This window comes from Littorina saxatilis, linkage group LG10 (genome assembly GCF_037325665.1).
Source record: "Littorina saxatilis isolate snail1 linkage group LG10, US_GU_Lsax_2.0, whole genome shotgun sequence".
Lineage (NCBI taxonomy): Eukaryota > Metazoa > Mollusca > Gastropoda > Littorinimorpha > Littorinidae > Littorina > Littorina saxatilis.
Window position 1 is genome coordinate 2,226,066 of NC_090254.1, and position 16,355 is coordinate 2,242,420.

General features: G+C 43.7%; 1 protein-coding gene across 1 annotated transcript in view; it reads right to left on the bottom strand.

Annotated features, from left to right (window-relative positions):
• LOC138977945 (NXPE family member 3-like) overlaps nt 1–16,355 on the bottom strand; it is a 49,403-nt gene that overhangs the window by 15,305 nt on the left and 17,743 nt on the right. The window contains exons 2-3 of the mRNA XM_070350553.1: nt 10,244–10,868; nt 1,305–1,646 (exon numbers count right to left, since the gene is read on the bottom strand). Coding sequence (XP_070206654.1) covers nt 1,305–1,646; nt 10,244–10,868 — 967 coding nt within the window. The remainder of the gene's footprint in view (nt 1–1,304; nt 1,647–10,243; nt 10,869–16,355) is intronic.

Here is a 16,355-nt window from a genome sequence, read left to right on the forward strand (position 1 = left end):
CCGCGAAGCAACTGAAACGCATGTTCAACATGGTTTATCTTGTGAGATTGTTGTGTGAACGCATTTGGACTGTGAATATTCATAACGTCAGGTGAGTGACTCTGATTGGTGGACCCAGGTCACGAGAATGCTTTGATTGACAGGTATAATTAGATAGGAGCGACGCAGTTCCCATTGTGGCTGTTCCGTCTAATTCGCGGTGTCGCTTCAAAAATTGTATTGTTCGAAATAGACGGTAATAATCCATTTTCTCGACATGTCTGTTATCATTTGCTAACAGTCAGCATTATAGAAATAACTCCTATTAATGTGTTACTTTGATGCCGACAGCTTGACCAAATGTTTTTATATCGCTTCACGCGACTTTTTTTTATACCAGCGAAGCTGCAGGTATCCCACGAACGCTATACTGTAATCGACTTGAGAAATTTCATACCGATAAATACACATTAACATGCTTCCATTTGAAACTTCGAGGTCTTCATCGGGGATTGACGCCCGACCAAAGGTAATTGAAGCCCGACGGAGCGAAGCGACGGAGGGAGGGCGTCAATTAGACTTTGGGAGGGCGTCAATCCCCGATGAAGACCGAGAAGTTTCAAATGGAAGCAGAAGACACGAGGAAGCTCAACAGTGTCGGTGTTAATCAAGGCTGTAGTGAGGGCCCCAAAGGGGGGGTATCATCACGATCACGGGAAGGGAAATTTTAGCTTTCAGGATCACAGTTACCTTGATTTTTGTTTTCACGATCACGAACACCTTGACGAATAGAGGATCATAGAGTGATACAGCTGTGAAAAATGTACGTTGAAAATAAAATGCTTTGCAATAATGCCCATCACGATCACGAAAACAAATGACGATCACAATCACGAGACTTGATTTTTTTGTCATCACGGATCACGGGCAAAGTCCCATCACGATCACAGAAACGGAAATTTCGGCAATCACGGTCACAGAAAGGTCAAAAAACGCCAATCACGATCACGATTTTAAACCCTTTGGGGCCCTCTGTAGTATTTGTTTAGAAATGATGTCATCTGTTAAATATTACCACCACTTAGAATGATTACAAAGAGCGCGAAAGAAAGGTCACGTGATTAGTCCGTTATAGTAGCCATCTTAGTATTGTTCCAGAGACCCTTGTCACTATTGGTGCCAGAAGTTGGAGTACTTAAAGTACAAGTGGAATTCTGTGTATTGAGTATTGGACTGTACGAAAGAGTGACCATACATACAGTAATGACGTGAACACATCTAATCTTATGACATCTTTTGACTGGTTGTACTAAAGTTACGCTCACCTCACTGATGTCTTTGTTTTGGAAAATTCCTGTCACCCAGTGGAGGCTGTGCAACGCGTGACGTAACTCCACCAGTACTCGAAGAAATTCGCGCGGGTAGGTCAAGGCCACATGCACCAAGGTCACACCAGGCCATTTCAGCTCTGTGACCCCGTAGTAGCTTCCGTTGCCAAGGTCAAGGACTTGGACGGGCACAGAGTTATCTCCCCGATCTGACTTGAGCCACATACGGATCTCATCACCGCCTGCGGGGCGAATCCATCCGCGGCTGTCAAATAAGTCCACGCGAAATTGAATTGTGTCGCCTACATTGTATTGCAGCTGTTGACCGAGGATAGATACCTGCACAAACATCAAGCAGCGCCTGTCACTTTCCCAGCAAACCAACACAGAACTCAAAAATGAAAATATTACATTGACATAGTTATACCTTTCATTTGGGAATAAAGTTGCTCAGATCAGCTACACATCCATTATAAATACTAATACAAAATGTGTTAAAAAATAACAATCGAACAAGACGTTTAATTCACGAATGATGTGTAAACGTGACTGTCTCTTGAACATTTTCACTGAAGTTGCATTTGTTCATCTGTTGGGGGAAGGAAACGCTATGTGTTTAAAGACCTACGACACCGATTGACCCCTAGTACATTTTGCCTGTGATACTTTTAGGGCGTGTTGAAACAAGTGTGGCAAAATAAGAGAACAGACTTTTTTTGTTTAAACAAAACTTGATTACATTTTAGAATCGTGACAGTCAATTTATGACATAGGGAATCCGAACTCATGCCTACCTGACTGTTGACTATGACGACACGCCAAGGCCTGTATGAATGAGGGTTGGGTCATTCATTGGATGTGGTATTTGATCGATCATTTACAATCACAAAACCTATTGTGTAAGTGGTTTAAATTAGTACTTTTACGCAACCAAGCACGCTCACACACACGCACTCATAGAAAGATACAACACACTAACTCACACCCACACACACACGCACACACACACATACAGACCCACATACACACACACACCATCACAACCACAACCATAAAATTCATGTGACAAGAAGTTCCTTTTGGGTGTCAAAAACCGAAGGCAAGTTTATTAATTTCATAGGGACAAAATCACATATTATTTAAGAACACTTGGGGTTTAACAAATTTAAAACTAGCACCCCTATTACACAATAACAACCGTAATACGTTTTCCATATAAGGTACACATTACATTTCACAGAACGTATGCATAATCCTTCGGTACAGATACAAAATTATGAAAAAGCGCAGCCAGCTATAACAAACAAGGGAGGTGGATGGGGCAGAGGCGGTAAGAGCTAAAGAAGAGCGCTGCTGCGACGCGGGTGCAGGTAAAAAGCCAAGTGAGCGGTCCACTGCTGGTCAGTCAAACATACCTGACAACAGCTCACAATTTAAGACAAAAATGCACCATAAAAAGCATGCAGACCGAGGGGTTGTGACTGGTGGTACCCACCAGCCACAGGCACAGTAAAACAAATGTTTACATTATGTTTATACTAAATAACACGTCAATTCCTGGATTGCGTTTGTTATAGTGATGTGTTTCTATTTGAATCATTGAACACCACTTACAAAAAAAGGTTCTGTGATTGCAATTGATCGATCAGATACCCCATCCAGTTAGCCAACCCTCGTTAATATGATTCTTGGCGTGTCATGATATTCATCTGTATCACAAAGTCTGTCCGGTACATTTCTCTATTTTTGCACACTTGTTTCAATACATTCTGAAAGTATTAAAGGCAACATATTAGTATTTGGGGGTGATTATAGACAATAAGTTGACATGGAAACCAAACTCTGATGCCCTTGTGAAGAAACTCCACTCTCGCCTGTACTTTTTGAGAAAACTCAGGTCTTTTAACATCAGACAAGAAATCCTTCAGATGTTTTACACTTCAACGTGCAATAGTGTGTTGTACTTTGGCTCCGTGTGTTGGGGTGGCAACATCAACAAGCAAGACAGGGATAGATTAGATAAATTCATCAGGAAAGCAAGTGGGGTGGTTGGGAGGAAGCAGGACAATTTCACATCAACACATGAACGACGACTGACTGATAAGGTACAGAAGATTTTGGCTGACGACTCGCACCCACTCAGACCGGAATTTGACAGTAGACGGACAGACAGGAGCAACAGATTCAGACAACCAACCGCAAGATCCACACGCTACAGAAATTCGTTCATTCCATCTGCAATTCACATCTTCAATTCTCAGGTGGGGCGGTAGATGCTGGTGTTGTCGCTCTGATGCACGGGGTCAGTGTTCTGTATTGTTTTAGTATTGTTGATTTTGTTTTGCATTCTACTCTCTTAATCTTCTATATATATATACGACTAGTGTCTGTGTGTGTGTGTGTCTGTGTGTCTGTGTGTCTGTGTGTCTGTGCGCGATGCGCGGCCAAGGTTCTCGATGGATCTGTTTCAAATTTGGTGATCATATTCAGGTACACCCTGGACACAACCTGGTCGATGAGATATTTCAACACGTGCTCTCAGCGCGCTGCGCGGAACCGATTTTGGTTCCACCTCAGCTATTTTGGTTCCACCTCAGCTTACCCGGGCCCCCATACCGACACACCATAGCCGCTACACCACATCACAACGCCAAAGTTCTCGGTGGTTCTTTTTCAAATTTGGACACCGTATTCAGCTACACCCCGGACACAATATCATCGATGAGATATTTCAACACGTGCTCTCAGCGCGCAGCGCTAAACTCATGTTCGTTTTTGTGTTCATTTCACCATTATAAGTAACTCTTCCTTATCTTCTCCAGTGTTTGGCGTTTATCTCCCTTCCTTCGTGTGGCTTTCCCGTTCAGTTGTAAGTTACTATTTATTTTTAGAATGTCACTGCGCTGTCCAGAACGCTTCCCTTGCACCCGTAAGTTGTTCTTACTGTCAAAGTGAAAAGGTCGAATCAATTTATAGCCACGCGAAAAATACACTCTCACCTATCTCTATATATTTATAGATACAGATATGCATATATATATACGGCTTCTCTGTGTGTGTGTGTGTTTGTGTGTGTGTGTAGGCAAAAACCTATGTATTATAGAGTTCTGTTTGTGATGGGGTCTAGCGGCTTTTGTCTGTCTGCATGTTCTGGCATGTGAGAAGCCACAGCAGATAATATAGGGCTAAGAAATAAGCTCTAAAATTCTCAATCCCGTTTGACAGGACTTCGCCTTTCAAAGGTGATTGTGGTGAACCGCCACGCTGTCTGTCTCTGTCGCGCCGTTCACCCCAAATTCCCGTTTCTGAGAGTGACTATTTTTAGAATGTCACTGCGCTGTCCAGAACGCTTCCCTTGCACCCGTAAGTTGTTCTTACTGTCAAAGTGAAAAGGTCGAATCAATTTATAGCCACGCGAAAAATACACTCTCACCTATCTCTATATATTTATAGATACAGATATGCATATATATATACGGCTTCTCTGTGTGTGTGTGTGTTTGTGTGTGTGTGTAGGCAAAAACCTATGTATTATAGAGTTCTGTTTGTGATGGGGTCTAGCGGCTTTTGTCTGTCTGTATGTTCTGGCATTTGAGAAGCCACAGCAGATAATATAGGGCTAAGAAATAAGCTCTAAAATTCTCAATCCCGTTTGACAGGACTTCGCCTGCAGAGGTGATTGTGATGAACCGCCACGCTGTCTGTCTCTGTCTCGCGATTCACCCCGGCGAAGCCGGGTATTCCTCTAGTAGACAATATGTGATAACCGGCAAGGTGCTGACTTTCGTTTGTGCATTGTTGATGGTGAATGCATGTTAATTTATTTTTAATATACTTTCTTATGTGATAACCAATGTGCTATATTTTCTCAGGACAAAGAACAAATGTTTATTTTGAATGTTTTATGTATGTTATTATTACGGACACAAACGCTCAGCAATGTAATTTCTCTTTTAGAGATTAATAAAGTTATTGTATTGTATTGTATTGTATATTGAATGCAACTTTTCGGGTCAATGGGTGTTCCATGTCTTTAAATAGCACTGCGCGAACTAGCACCGATAACGTCTAGCTGAAAACGGCTCCTGTGATGTATTTTACGACCAACACCTGGTGGTGGCAATCCAGATCCAGATCCAGACCCTCTCTCACCCTCCCCTCCCCCCGCCCCTCCTACAAAAAGTAGAATCGAACATATGTGTGGGCCAGATGGGTGCAATGATGAATGAGTTTGATAACGACGTCAAGCAATGCAGGATTTATTATCACTATTAATATTATGTGCTGCAGAATCGATATCCAGTTGACACACACCGAGGCTCGTGTTGCTGTTAAGACTTTGGTTGGTAGCCTTTGTCGTGTTGCTGTTAAGACTTTGGTTGGTAGCCTTTGTCGTGTGGCTGTTAAGACTTTGGTTGGTAGCCTTTGTCGTGTTGCTGTTAAGACTTTGGTTGGTAGCCTTTGTCGTGTGGCTGTTAAGACTTTGGTTGGTAGCCTTTGTCGTGTGGCTGTTAAGACTTTGGTTGGTAGCCTTTGCCGTGTGGCTGTTAAGACTTTGGTTGGTAGCCTTTGTCGTGTGGCTGTTAAGACTTTGGTTGGTAGCCTTTGTCGTGTGGCTGTTAAGACTTTGGTTGGTAGCCTTTGTCGTGTTGTTGTTAAGACTTTGGTTGGTAGCCTTTGTCGTGTTGCTGTTAAGACTTTGGTTGGTAGCCTTTGTCGTGTGGCTGTTAAGACTTTGGTTGGTAGCCTTTGCCGTGTGGCTGTTAAGACTTTGGTTGGTAGCCTTTGTCGTGTGGCTGTTAAGACTTTGGTTGGTAGCCTTTGTCGTGTGGCTGTTAAGACTTTGGTTGGTAGCCTTTGTCGTGTTGCTGTTAAGACTTTGGTTGGTAGCCTTTGTCTTTCTTTGTACTATGTACAATCAACAGATGTTAAACAAACGAACAAACAAACATGTTAACGTCCTCCATGTGTACAACGTGTGTGTGTGCGTGAGTGTTTGTGTGTGTGTGTGTGTGTGTTTGTGTGTGTGTGTGTGTGTGTTTGTGTGTGTGTGTGTGAGTGTGTGTGTGTGTGAGAGTGTGAGTGTGTGAGAGTGTGAGAGTGTGTGTGAGTGTGTGTGTGTGTGAGTGTGTGTGTGAGTGTGTGTGTGCATGTGTGTGTGTGTGTGTGTGTGTGTGTGTTTGTGTGTGTGTACGGCAACAACAACAACAACAACAACAACAACAACAACAACAACAACAACAACAACAACAACAACAACAACAACAAGGGCAACACGAAGCACGTGCAGCTGAAACAGACAGTGGTAGTAGAAGACGATTACAATGGCGAACGAATCGAATGGCGAATGTCTTGTTCCTAGACCCGACAACTAGAACCTTTTGAGAACACTCCTCATACTTACTACACTCCAGTTACATCTCAGTCTGCCTTACGAGAAGTTCATCAATTAGAAGTGGTTAACGGCCATTACATCCCAGTCTGCCTTACGAGAAGTTCATCAATTAGAAGTGGTTAACGGCCATTACATCCCAGTCTGCCTTACGAGAAGTTCATCAATTAGAAGTGGTTAACGGCCATTACATCCCAGTCTGCCTTACGAGAAGTTTATCAATTAGAAGTGGTTATCGGCCATTACATCCCAGTCTGCCTAACGAGAAGTTCATCAATTAGAAGTGGTTAACGGCCATTACATCCCAGTCTGCCTTACGAGAAGTTTATCAATTAGAAGTGGTTAACGGCCATTACATCCCAGTCTGCCTTACAAAAAGTTCATCAATTAGAAGTGGTTAACGGCCATTACATCCCAGTCTGCCTTACGAGAAGTTCATCAATTAGAAGTGGTTCACGGCCATTACATCCCAGTCTGCCTTACGAGAAGTTCATCAATTAGAAGTGGTTAACGGCCATTACATCCCAGTCTGCCTTACGAGAAGTTCATCAATTAGAAGTGGTTGACGGCCATTACATCTAGTCGACGCGCAGTGATACAAGCGCCTATTGGCCTTTCCCCAAAGCCGATGTTACTAAAAGTAGGGAATTCTGGGAAATCGCCGACTGGAAGTACTCGAATATTATGCAACTCTTTGACTAATTCGATCCTCAATATACCACTGTGATTTACTGCAATATACCACTGTGATTTACTGCAATGTACCACTGTGATTTACTGCAATATACCACTGTGATTTACTGCAATATACCACTGTGATTTACTGCAATATACCACTGTCATTTACTGAAATATACCACTGTCATTTACTGCAATATACCACTATATCGCTATTCTGATGGACACGTGGGGGAATTCGGGGGCTGTGATTGGATGGTCTCTTCCGATCATCAAAGCATAATGCTACGGAAGTCGGCCATTTTTGCCAATATCCAAAAGCATATAGACAATAACAAAGACGCATTGTTCTGGTTTACCCGTTGTACCACACGATGTTTCAATCGACAACAGCATATAATAATTCTCTTTATTTATATAGCGCCTTATCCGAAGTTCAAAGCGCTTTTATGCCGTGTGAGATGGAATTTTTTACACAATATATCACGCATTCACATCGACCAGCAAACCTCAAGCCTGTTAGGCGAATGTTCACCTTTCGCGGCCTTTATTCCAAGTCACACGGGTATTTGATGGACATTTTTATCTATGCCTATACAATTTTGCCAGGAAAGAACCTTTTGTCAATCGTGGGATCTTTAACGTGCACACCCCAATGTAGTGTACACGAAGGGACCTCGGTTTTTCGTCTCATCCGAAAGACTAGCACTTGAACCCACCATCTAGGTTAGGAAAGGGGGGAAAAAATAGCGGCCCGACCCAGGGTCGAACTCGCTTCCGAGCGCAAGTGCGTTACCACTCGGCCACCCAGCATACACTGACAACTTGAAATTCTTCTCGGGAATGTTTTTCAGCTTTACAAATGTCGATAGCATACCCTTTTCTGCTAACTTCCTGATGAAACAGGACTAAACCAATTATTTTCTGTCCCTAAACACCACAAAATGCCCAAAGTCGAAAGATGTAGTACAAACAGGGGAGTAAAACGGAACAGCCGTTTTCGTGTGCCTGTGTGAGCTAAGTTGCCGACTGACACACACTTTCGAATTCGGCTTTTCTTATCTCGTAACTCCACACTAAATACCCCAATTCCCCTCTGAAGTATTGATGTTCAACACATAGCACTAACATTCATGCAGTCGTTTATAACTGAGGTTGAAAAATTCGCTTCATGACGAGACAAGTATAAATGCCATTCACCAAACTGAAAACTTCGCTGCCGTCTGTTTGCGTTGTACGGATTAGCTGTTCTCTTCTACTCCCCTTGTTGCATCCTACACTACTAGTTTAGTTCTTCAGTTGTTTCTAGTTTTCCATTGATGTTGTGTTTTGGTCTTCTTCATAAGTAGTCTCAGGGCCGGACTAGGCTAAGAGGAGGGGGGGGGGGGGGGGGGTTGCTAGAGGTAGTCCAGGGGGATATCCCCCCTGGTGGCAGGGGCGGATCAGTTCATTTTATGGGGGGGGGGAGGGGGTTCAAAAGTATATTGTGAAGATATGGGTGTGAAGGCGCGAAGCCGAGCCGACGGCGGAAAGCGCCTAGCTTGCTAGGGGGGTCCGGGGGCATGCCCCCCCGGAAAATGTTGAAAAAAAGGATGCAAAATGGTGCAATCTGGTGCATTCTGAGGATGATCATTACCAGTTTCAGGCAGCAGATTTTGTCACTGATTATAACCCCCAAAATTGAAACTCAATGTAAAATAAAGAAATGCATACCTCATTCAATATTTTTATATTTATAAAGTGGGTCCGGAAACCCTAGAACCCCCCCCCTCGTCCGCCCCTGGGCGGGGTCAAGGGGCAGAGCCCCTTGTGGGGGTCAGGGGGCGAAGCCCCCTGAAGCTGATGGGTAGGTCATATTCTGAGATAAAAAAAATGGTCGCTCCTTGCATGAAACGGCATAAAATAAGCAATAATAAAAAATGTTTTAAATAAGTAAGGTACATGTTCAGGCTGGGGGGGGGGGGGGGGGGTTGCGCAACCCCCATAACCCCCCCCCCGGTAGTCCGGCCCTGAGTCTTATTCAAAATTAAAAAAACTCAAACTTCTTTTTGTTGTATACGAATGAACTAATAAAAAGCTGTTTAACAGCTGTGTTGTCAAATCGAGTTTTTTTTCCAAAGTCAGTGTGGCGCCTGCGCAAAACTAATGTGCATAAGAAACGGCGTCTGCTATCAAAACCTGAGATCAACGCATCGACGCAAAAACTGTCATTTTGTAAGTTTGGAACAACAAATAAAGGTCAGAACAGCTATATAATCGTTATTGTATTTTCAGCGTAGCAATAGGGTCCGATATTTAGACTCGAACAAGTATAATGCGACTCGTCTTCGACTCGTCGGCATTATATTAGTCTCGTCTAAATATCGGACCCCATTGCTACGCTGAAAACACAATAGCTGTTAGTGATTTACTGCAATAATGAACCTGTCACAATTTAAAATCTTCTAATTTAAATGGCACTTTTCATGTTTTAACTTCATATGGCGCTTTATATTCTTGTGTGTGTGTGTGTGTGTGTGTGTGTGTGTGTGTGTGTGAGTGCGTGTGTGGGGTGTGTGTGCATGTGTGTGTGTGTGTGTGTGTGTGTGTGTATAATTGTTGTTTATATTCATGTGTTTTAATGCTATTATGTGTTCAGCCACAATGTAATTTTCTTTTGAGATAATAAAGTATCATTGTATCATATTGTAGTGTATTGTATTGTGTTGTATTGCATTGCATTGTAATGTATTGTATTGTTTTGCATTGCATTGCATTGTATTGTAATGTATTGTATTGCTTTTCATTGCATTGCATTGCATTGCATTGCATTGTATTGTATTGTATCGTATTGTAATGTATTGTATTGCAATGTATAGTGACGTACCCGGGACGTCGTTTCGTTAGGCAGCAGCATGAGGTCTGTGAGCGGCGGTGAACAGAGAAGCTTGGTTTCATGGACAGGGTCCACAATCTCACGGCGCACTCCGAAGCCTCTCTGGACATGCAAGCCATTTTCCCCCAGGTAAGGGAAGAGAAAGTCCTCCGAGGTTGACAGGTACGAGAGGAATTGGACAGGCTTCCCGTCCTTTGTGAGCGCGGCGTTTTGGCAGTCTCTTTGCAGGTCAAGTATTCGTGGGACCGCGTTGAGTCGTCTTGTATCGAACTCTTTCCATCTGCTGAGTGAGGCTGCATTCCCTTCTCCTGCAGTCTTTTGGTTGTTTTGGGCTGAGTGTGATTCGTTGCGTTTGGTCGAGTGTGTTTTTACACTGTTGGTAATTTGCAATTTGCTATTTTTAACTGTTGATAGGTTATTTTTGACTGTTGATAGGTTATTTTTGACTGTTGATAGGTTCTTTTTGAGCGCTGAAGTGGAAGGCTTGTTCTTTGAGGCTGAATGAAGTTCACTGTGTGCGCCGGACAATGTCTTGGTGTTTTGTGTTGCGGGGTGATCTCCCTTGTCTTGTGCTGGTGCTGGGATTTCCATGAGCTTGACAAGCTGAAAAGGATTCCTGCAAAACAAGAGGTCAGCATTAAATCAGATGAGACAATTTATGAAGCGTGCGTGTGTGTGTGTGTGTGTGTGTGTGTGTATTTATGTGCGTGTATGTGTGTGTGTGTGTGTTTATGTGCGTGTGCGTGTGTGTATGTGTGTGTGTGTATGTGTGTGTGTGTGAGTGTGTGTATGTGTGTGTGTATGTGCGTGCGTGGGTGTGTGTGTGTGTAAATGTGCGTGTGCGGGTGGGGGTTAGCGGGGTGATGTGGTGAGGGGGGAGAGCGGTCACGGGTCACGGGTCACGGGTCACGGTCGTTAACGAGCGCGCGCGAGGGTAAACATAATTCACACCACCAAAAATGGTTCGATAACAGGGTTCTTCTTTGCTGCTGGTAACAGAAGGGGGGAACCAGAGGTAAAAAATAAGCATCGTTAAGCTTATCCAGATGTGGTTATTTATGTTCCACATACATCATATTTTAACACAAAGGTGAAACAAAAGCTGTTTGAACAGCCACCGCATCGTCGGAAATTTGTTTGACCAAAATTTCATTCATTTTGATAAAAAAAATATAGGGTGTGACAGTGCCGCCTCAACTTTCACAAAAAGCCGGATATGACGTCATCATAGACATTTATTAAAAAAATGAGAAAAGCTGTCTGGGGATATTATTTTCAGAAACCTTTATGTAAAGTTTCATGGAGAACAGTCTACATATACAACACACTTCGTCAAATAATGTTACCATTATGCACGTTTCGCGCGTGACACGGAATGTTCATTGTGGTGTAGATGTACTTTGGGTTTGAATATGGTTGCTTTGGTGTTCGGATCAAATTATCTACAGCAATGAGATCTTTATAGCAGTAGTCCTTTCCTCCATCTGACAGAGTGGATTTGTTTGAGAACAAAATAAACGCAGGTTTCAGAATGTGACACCGCATGAAACATCCGTTATGGTCACTTCAGGTCAGTTCTTTTCTTAGATTTCTTACTGTTGCTTGTCTCAGCTGATTTTAAAATGTTTTCTGGTGTATTTGAATATCTGAACTCTTCAAATAAACCAGTTTCAGTTGGAGACAAACTTCTGTTGTAAATTAGCTTCCAGTACAATGAGCAAGGGTGACCATTCCTGGTTTGGTCGACATATTTGTGTGACAAGCGAGTTTAGTTTACCTATACAAATTGAATGAAATTTTTTTGGTCAATGCAGTGCTTAAAATGTTTCTTGGATGCAATTGAAGTTGACTTTTACTCATCTGGTGTGAAAACGCAAACAAATTTTAAGGAATATATTGAATGAATCCAACCCATTTATTAGACTGAAGGTAAGGCAACTGAAAACGAACAACGATAACGAAATGCGGTTTGGTGTTTTAAGGCAAATCAAAATCACAAATGGTAGCACACAGCTTTCGGTTAAAAAAGCGATTTTGCGGCAGAGAACAACTGCTTAATTTCCATACTTAAATCATGGGTGCAACTGCTGGAAAATGAAAAAAACTGAAAAGGTCGTGGTCCAGGGGCAGGGGCCGTCAAGGCCCCGCCGGGGTGCAGGGGCAGCGCTCTTGCTGGGGGGTCCAGGGGGGCTGCGCCCCCCACCCAAAAACAAATTTTTGCATTTCAGGGAGAATTTGAATAGCCTCTTTTGACTAAATCTATTTCAGAACAAACAGGCTTTGCTGATATGCATGATATGAACAATCTTGTAAACTTGAAGGTATTTATTGTAACCACCTAGCCGAAAATGAATTTTAGCATTTTAAGAGGGGCTATTTGAGCCTCTCCTGGTTTTAAAACTGAAAACAGTAACAACAACAAAATTGGGGGGGGGGGGGGGATGCACAACATGAAAAACCTCTATACTTGAAGGTGTTTGGTTGCATCACTCTTGCTGGAGGGTCTACAAAAAACAAGGTCAACACATTTGAAGAAGTGTTTTAGAAGCCTCTCCTTGCTAACAAACTTAAAATTGGAGATGCCCAAATTAAAAATCTTGTAAACTTGAAGGTGATTGATTTTATGACCTAGTTTTGTCTTTGATTTATGTATGTGTGTGTGTGTGTGTGTGTCTGTGTGTGTGTGTCTGTTTGTGTGTGTGTGTGTGTGTGTCTGTTTGTGTGTGTGTGTGTGTGTGTGTGTGTCTGTGTGTGTGTGTGTCTGTGTATGTGTGTGTGTGTGTCTGTGTGTGTGTGTCTGTGTGTGTGTGTATGTGTGTGTGTCTGTGTGTGTGTGTATGTGTGTGTGTATCTGTGTGTGTCTGTTTGTGTGTGTGTGTGTGTGTGTCTGTTTGTGTGTGTGTGTGTGTGTGTGTGTGTGTTTGTGTGTGTGTGTGTGTCTGTGTGTGTGTGTGTCTGTGTGTGTGTGTGTGTGTGTGTGTGTCTGTGTGTGTGTGTGTCTGTGTGTGTGTGTGTCTGTGTGTGTGTGTGTGTGTGTGTGTGTGTGTGTGTGTGTGTGTGTGTGTGTGTGTGTGTTCCCTTAACAAAATCCAGAAACAAATAGACTGCGGAGGTTCAAAAATTCAGAATCAAAGAAACATTGACACATTTTCAGCGTAGTGTTTCACAACCTTTCACAACCTTCAGATGTGATCACAGGATGGCTGATTTAATTAATTAAACAAAACACTAAGACTACAACTAATTAAAGCCCATTCTTCAGAGGAATACAACAATAAAGACTGCACTTTGGAATCAAAACATTCGGAAATTGACAGACAGCCAGACAGACAGACAGACCGACATACGGGCAGACAGGCAGACAGACAGACAGACAGGCAGACAGCCAGCCAGCCAGACAGCCAGCCAGCCAGCCAGCCAGCCAGCCAGCCAGCCAGCCAGCCAGCCAGCCAGACCGACATACGGGCAGACAGGCAGACAGACAGACAGACAGCCAGACAGCCAGCCAGCCAGAGAGACAGCCAGCCAGTCAGCCAGCCAGCCAGCCAGACAGACCGACAGCCAGCCAGACAGACAGACAGCCAGACAGACAGACAGAAAGTTGGCATCCCACAGGGGGTTTCGGCCATTAACATCTCCTCCGATCACCCAGGAATGGCATTATGGCCCCTGAATCTTTTCGTGCTGTTCCCATTCCACGAATCTGGGAGGGACCTAACCTTGGCGGGTCCATGGTTCGGATCCGGCGAAGCCGGCGTACGGTGCGCCACTCAGGCCGGGTATTCGGCTCTACTTGCTACCCGGCGAAGCGGGTATTCATCTAGTTATATATAATCTTAAGAGAGAGAGTGAGAGAGAGAGAGAGAGAGTGAGAGAGAGCAATAGAGAGAGAGAGAGTGAGAGAGAGAGAGAGAATGTACGTGTGTGTGTGTGTGTGTGTGTGTTTGTGTGTGTTTGTGTGTGTGTGTCTGTGTGTGTGTGTGTGTGTCTGTGTGTGTGTGTGTCTGTGTGTGTGTATGTGTGTGTCTGTGTGTGTGTGTGTGTGTGTGACTGTGTGTGTGTCTGTGTGTGTGTGTGTCTGTGGGTGACTGTGTGTGTGTGTGTGTGTGTGTGTGTGTGTGTGTGTGTGTGTGTGTGTTGTAGCATAGCAGACGACACGTTAGTGATGTGATTGGGGAATTGTCTCCCTTACATGTGTACTCGCCAATGCCACCTACCGGAGTGAGACAGTACGAATAATGAACTACGAGTTCGAGTGTATTAGTATGGTTGTGCTTCGAGCAGGTTATGTCTGTCGTACCCTTGGGAGCGAGTCTACAATCTGGCGACGAGGATCTATGAAGTAACTTAGATTTAAACAAGTTTTTCGTCATTTTCTTGGCCGGTCGATCGAGTGAAATCGTGACGTCATTGAAAACTGTGTGTATACTGTGACGTATTCAGAAAGATGGCAGCGAACATTTTCTGTGTTGACAAATTCGATCCAACTGGTGACCCATCTAGCGTGTCTTCGAGATGGACGAGATGAAAGAAAAGTTTCGAGTTGTACATTGCTGCAAGAGGAGATGTGGGGAATAACCAGAAACGTCCACTGTTGCTCCACTGTGCTGGAGTGGAAGTTCAAAACATTTTTGATACACTGGATGGGGGAGCAAGCTACGATGAGGCAATTACTTTCTTTCTTTATTTGGTGTTTAACGTCGTTTTCAACCACGAAGGTTATGAGGCAATTTCTGCCCTGGATACATACTTCAAGCCCCTGCAGAATGAGACTTTTGAACGCCACCAGTTCAGGCAGATGACGCAGAAGGCAGGTGAGACGACGGCGCAGTTCGTTACACGTCTGAGGCAGAAAGCAGAGAACTGCAACTTCGGTGCTGCACGCGATGCGAGCATCAGAGATCAAGTCATCGACAGATGTCCAGACAGAACACTGCAAGCGAAACTTCTGGCGAAGAGAGCTTTGACATTGGGACAGTTACTTGAAAAAGCACAAGCTCATGAGGCGGCAGTTTCACAGGTGAAGCAGATGGATGGCAGACCAAGTGAAAAAGAAACTGAACTTGTTAGTGCTGTTTCGAGACCACGACACAGGAAACCGTTTCACCGCACTGACAGAAAGACTAAAACAGAGTCAGACAAACACGGACTGAAATGTTTTCGGTGTGGAAAGACAGGACATTTTGCAAAAGACGCGGCATGTCCCGCAAAAGGTAAAGAATGCACAAAATGCAAAAAATGAACCATTTCGCTTCTGTGTGCAAATCAAAATCAAAGCATCTGAACAATGTGCGTGAGAGTGATGATGATGATGAGCATGCATTTGTTGTTGACAAATTCTACAATTCCACAATTGATGTTGTTGTGGGGGGTGTCAACATGTCAATGATGATAGATTCTGGGGCAAGCTGCAACATTGTTGATAGGCAAAACTGGGAACAGTTGAAGAAAAAGAAAATGAAGTTTACATGCAAGAAAGTTGACAAACCAAGAAAGCTGTATGCTTATGGGCAGGACACACCTCTGACAGTAGCAGGAACATTTCAAGCTGAAATTGTTGTTCCTGGGGTTTCAGAAATTCACACAGCTGAATTTGTTGTCATTGAAGAGAAAGGCAAAGTCCCTCTTTTGGGAAAAGAAACATCAGAAAAACTGGGTGTTTTGAGAGTGGGATTGCCAAGAGAACCTGAAACTGTCAGATCTGTGTCACTGTCAGACAAACCAGAACAGAGGTACCCAGAGTTGTACAAAGGGTTGGGTAAACTGAAGAATCAAAAGATTACACTGCATGTGAACCACAATGTAAAACCAGCTGTTCAGGCAGCTCGCCGGATTCCATTCAGCCTCCGGGAAAAGGTTGAAAAGAAAATCGCGGAGCTAGAGGAACTCGACATTATCGAGCGCGCAGAAGGTCCGACTTCGTTTGCTAGCCCGATCGTAGTGGTTCCTAAACCCAACAGTGATGACATTAGGCTATGCGTAGAAATGAGACAGGCCAATGAAGCGGTTGAGCGTGAACGTTTTCCTATACCGACTATCGAAGAAACACTGATCGAAATGAACGGAAGCAAAGTTTTCACAAAGCTTGATTTGAAGTGGGGGT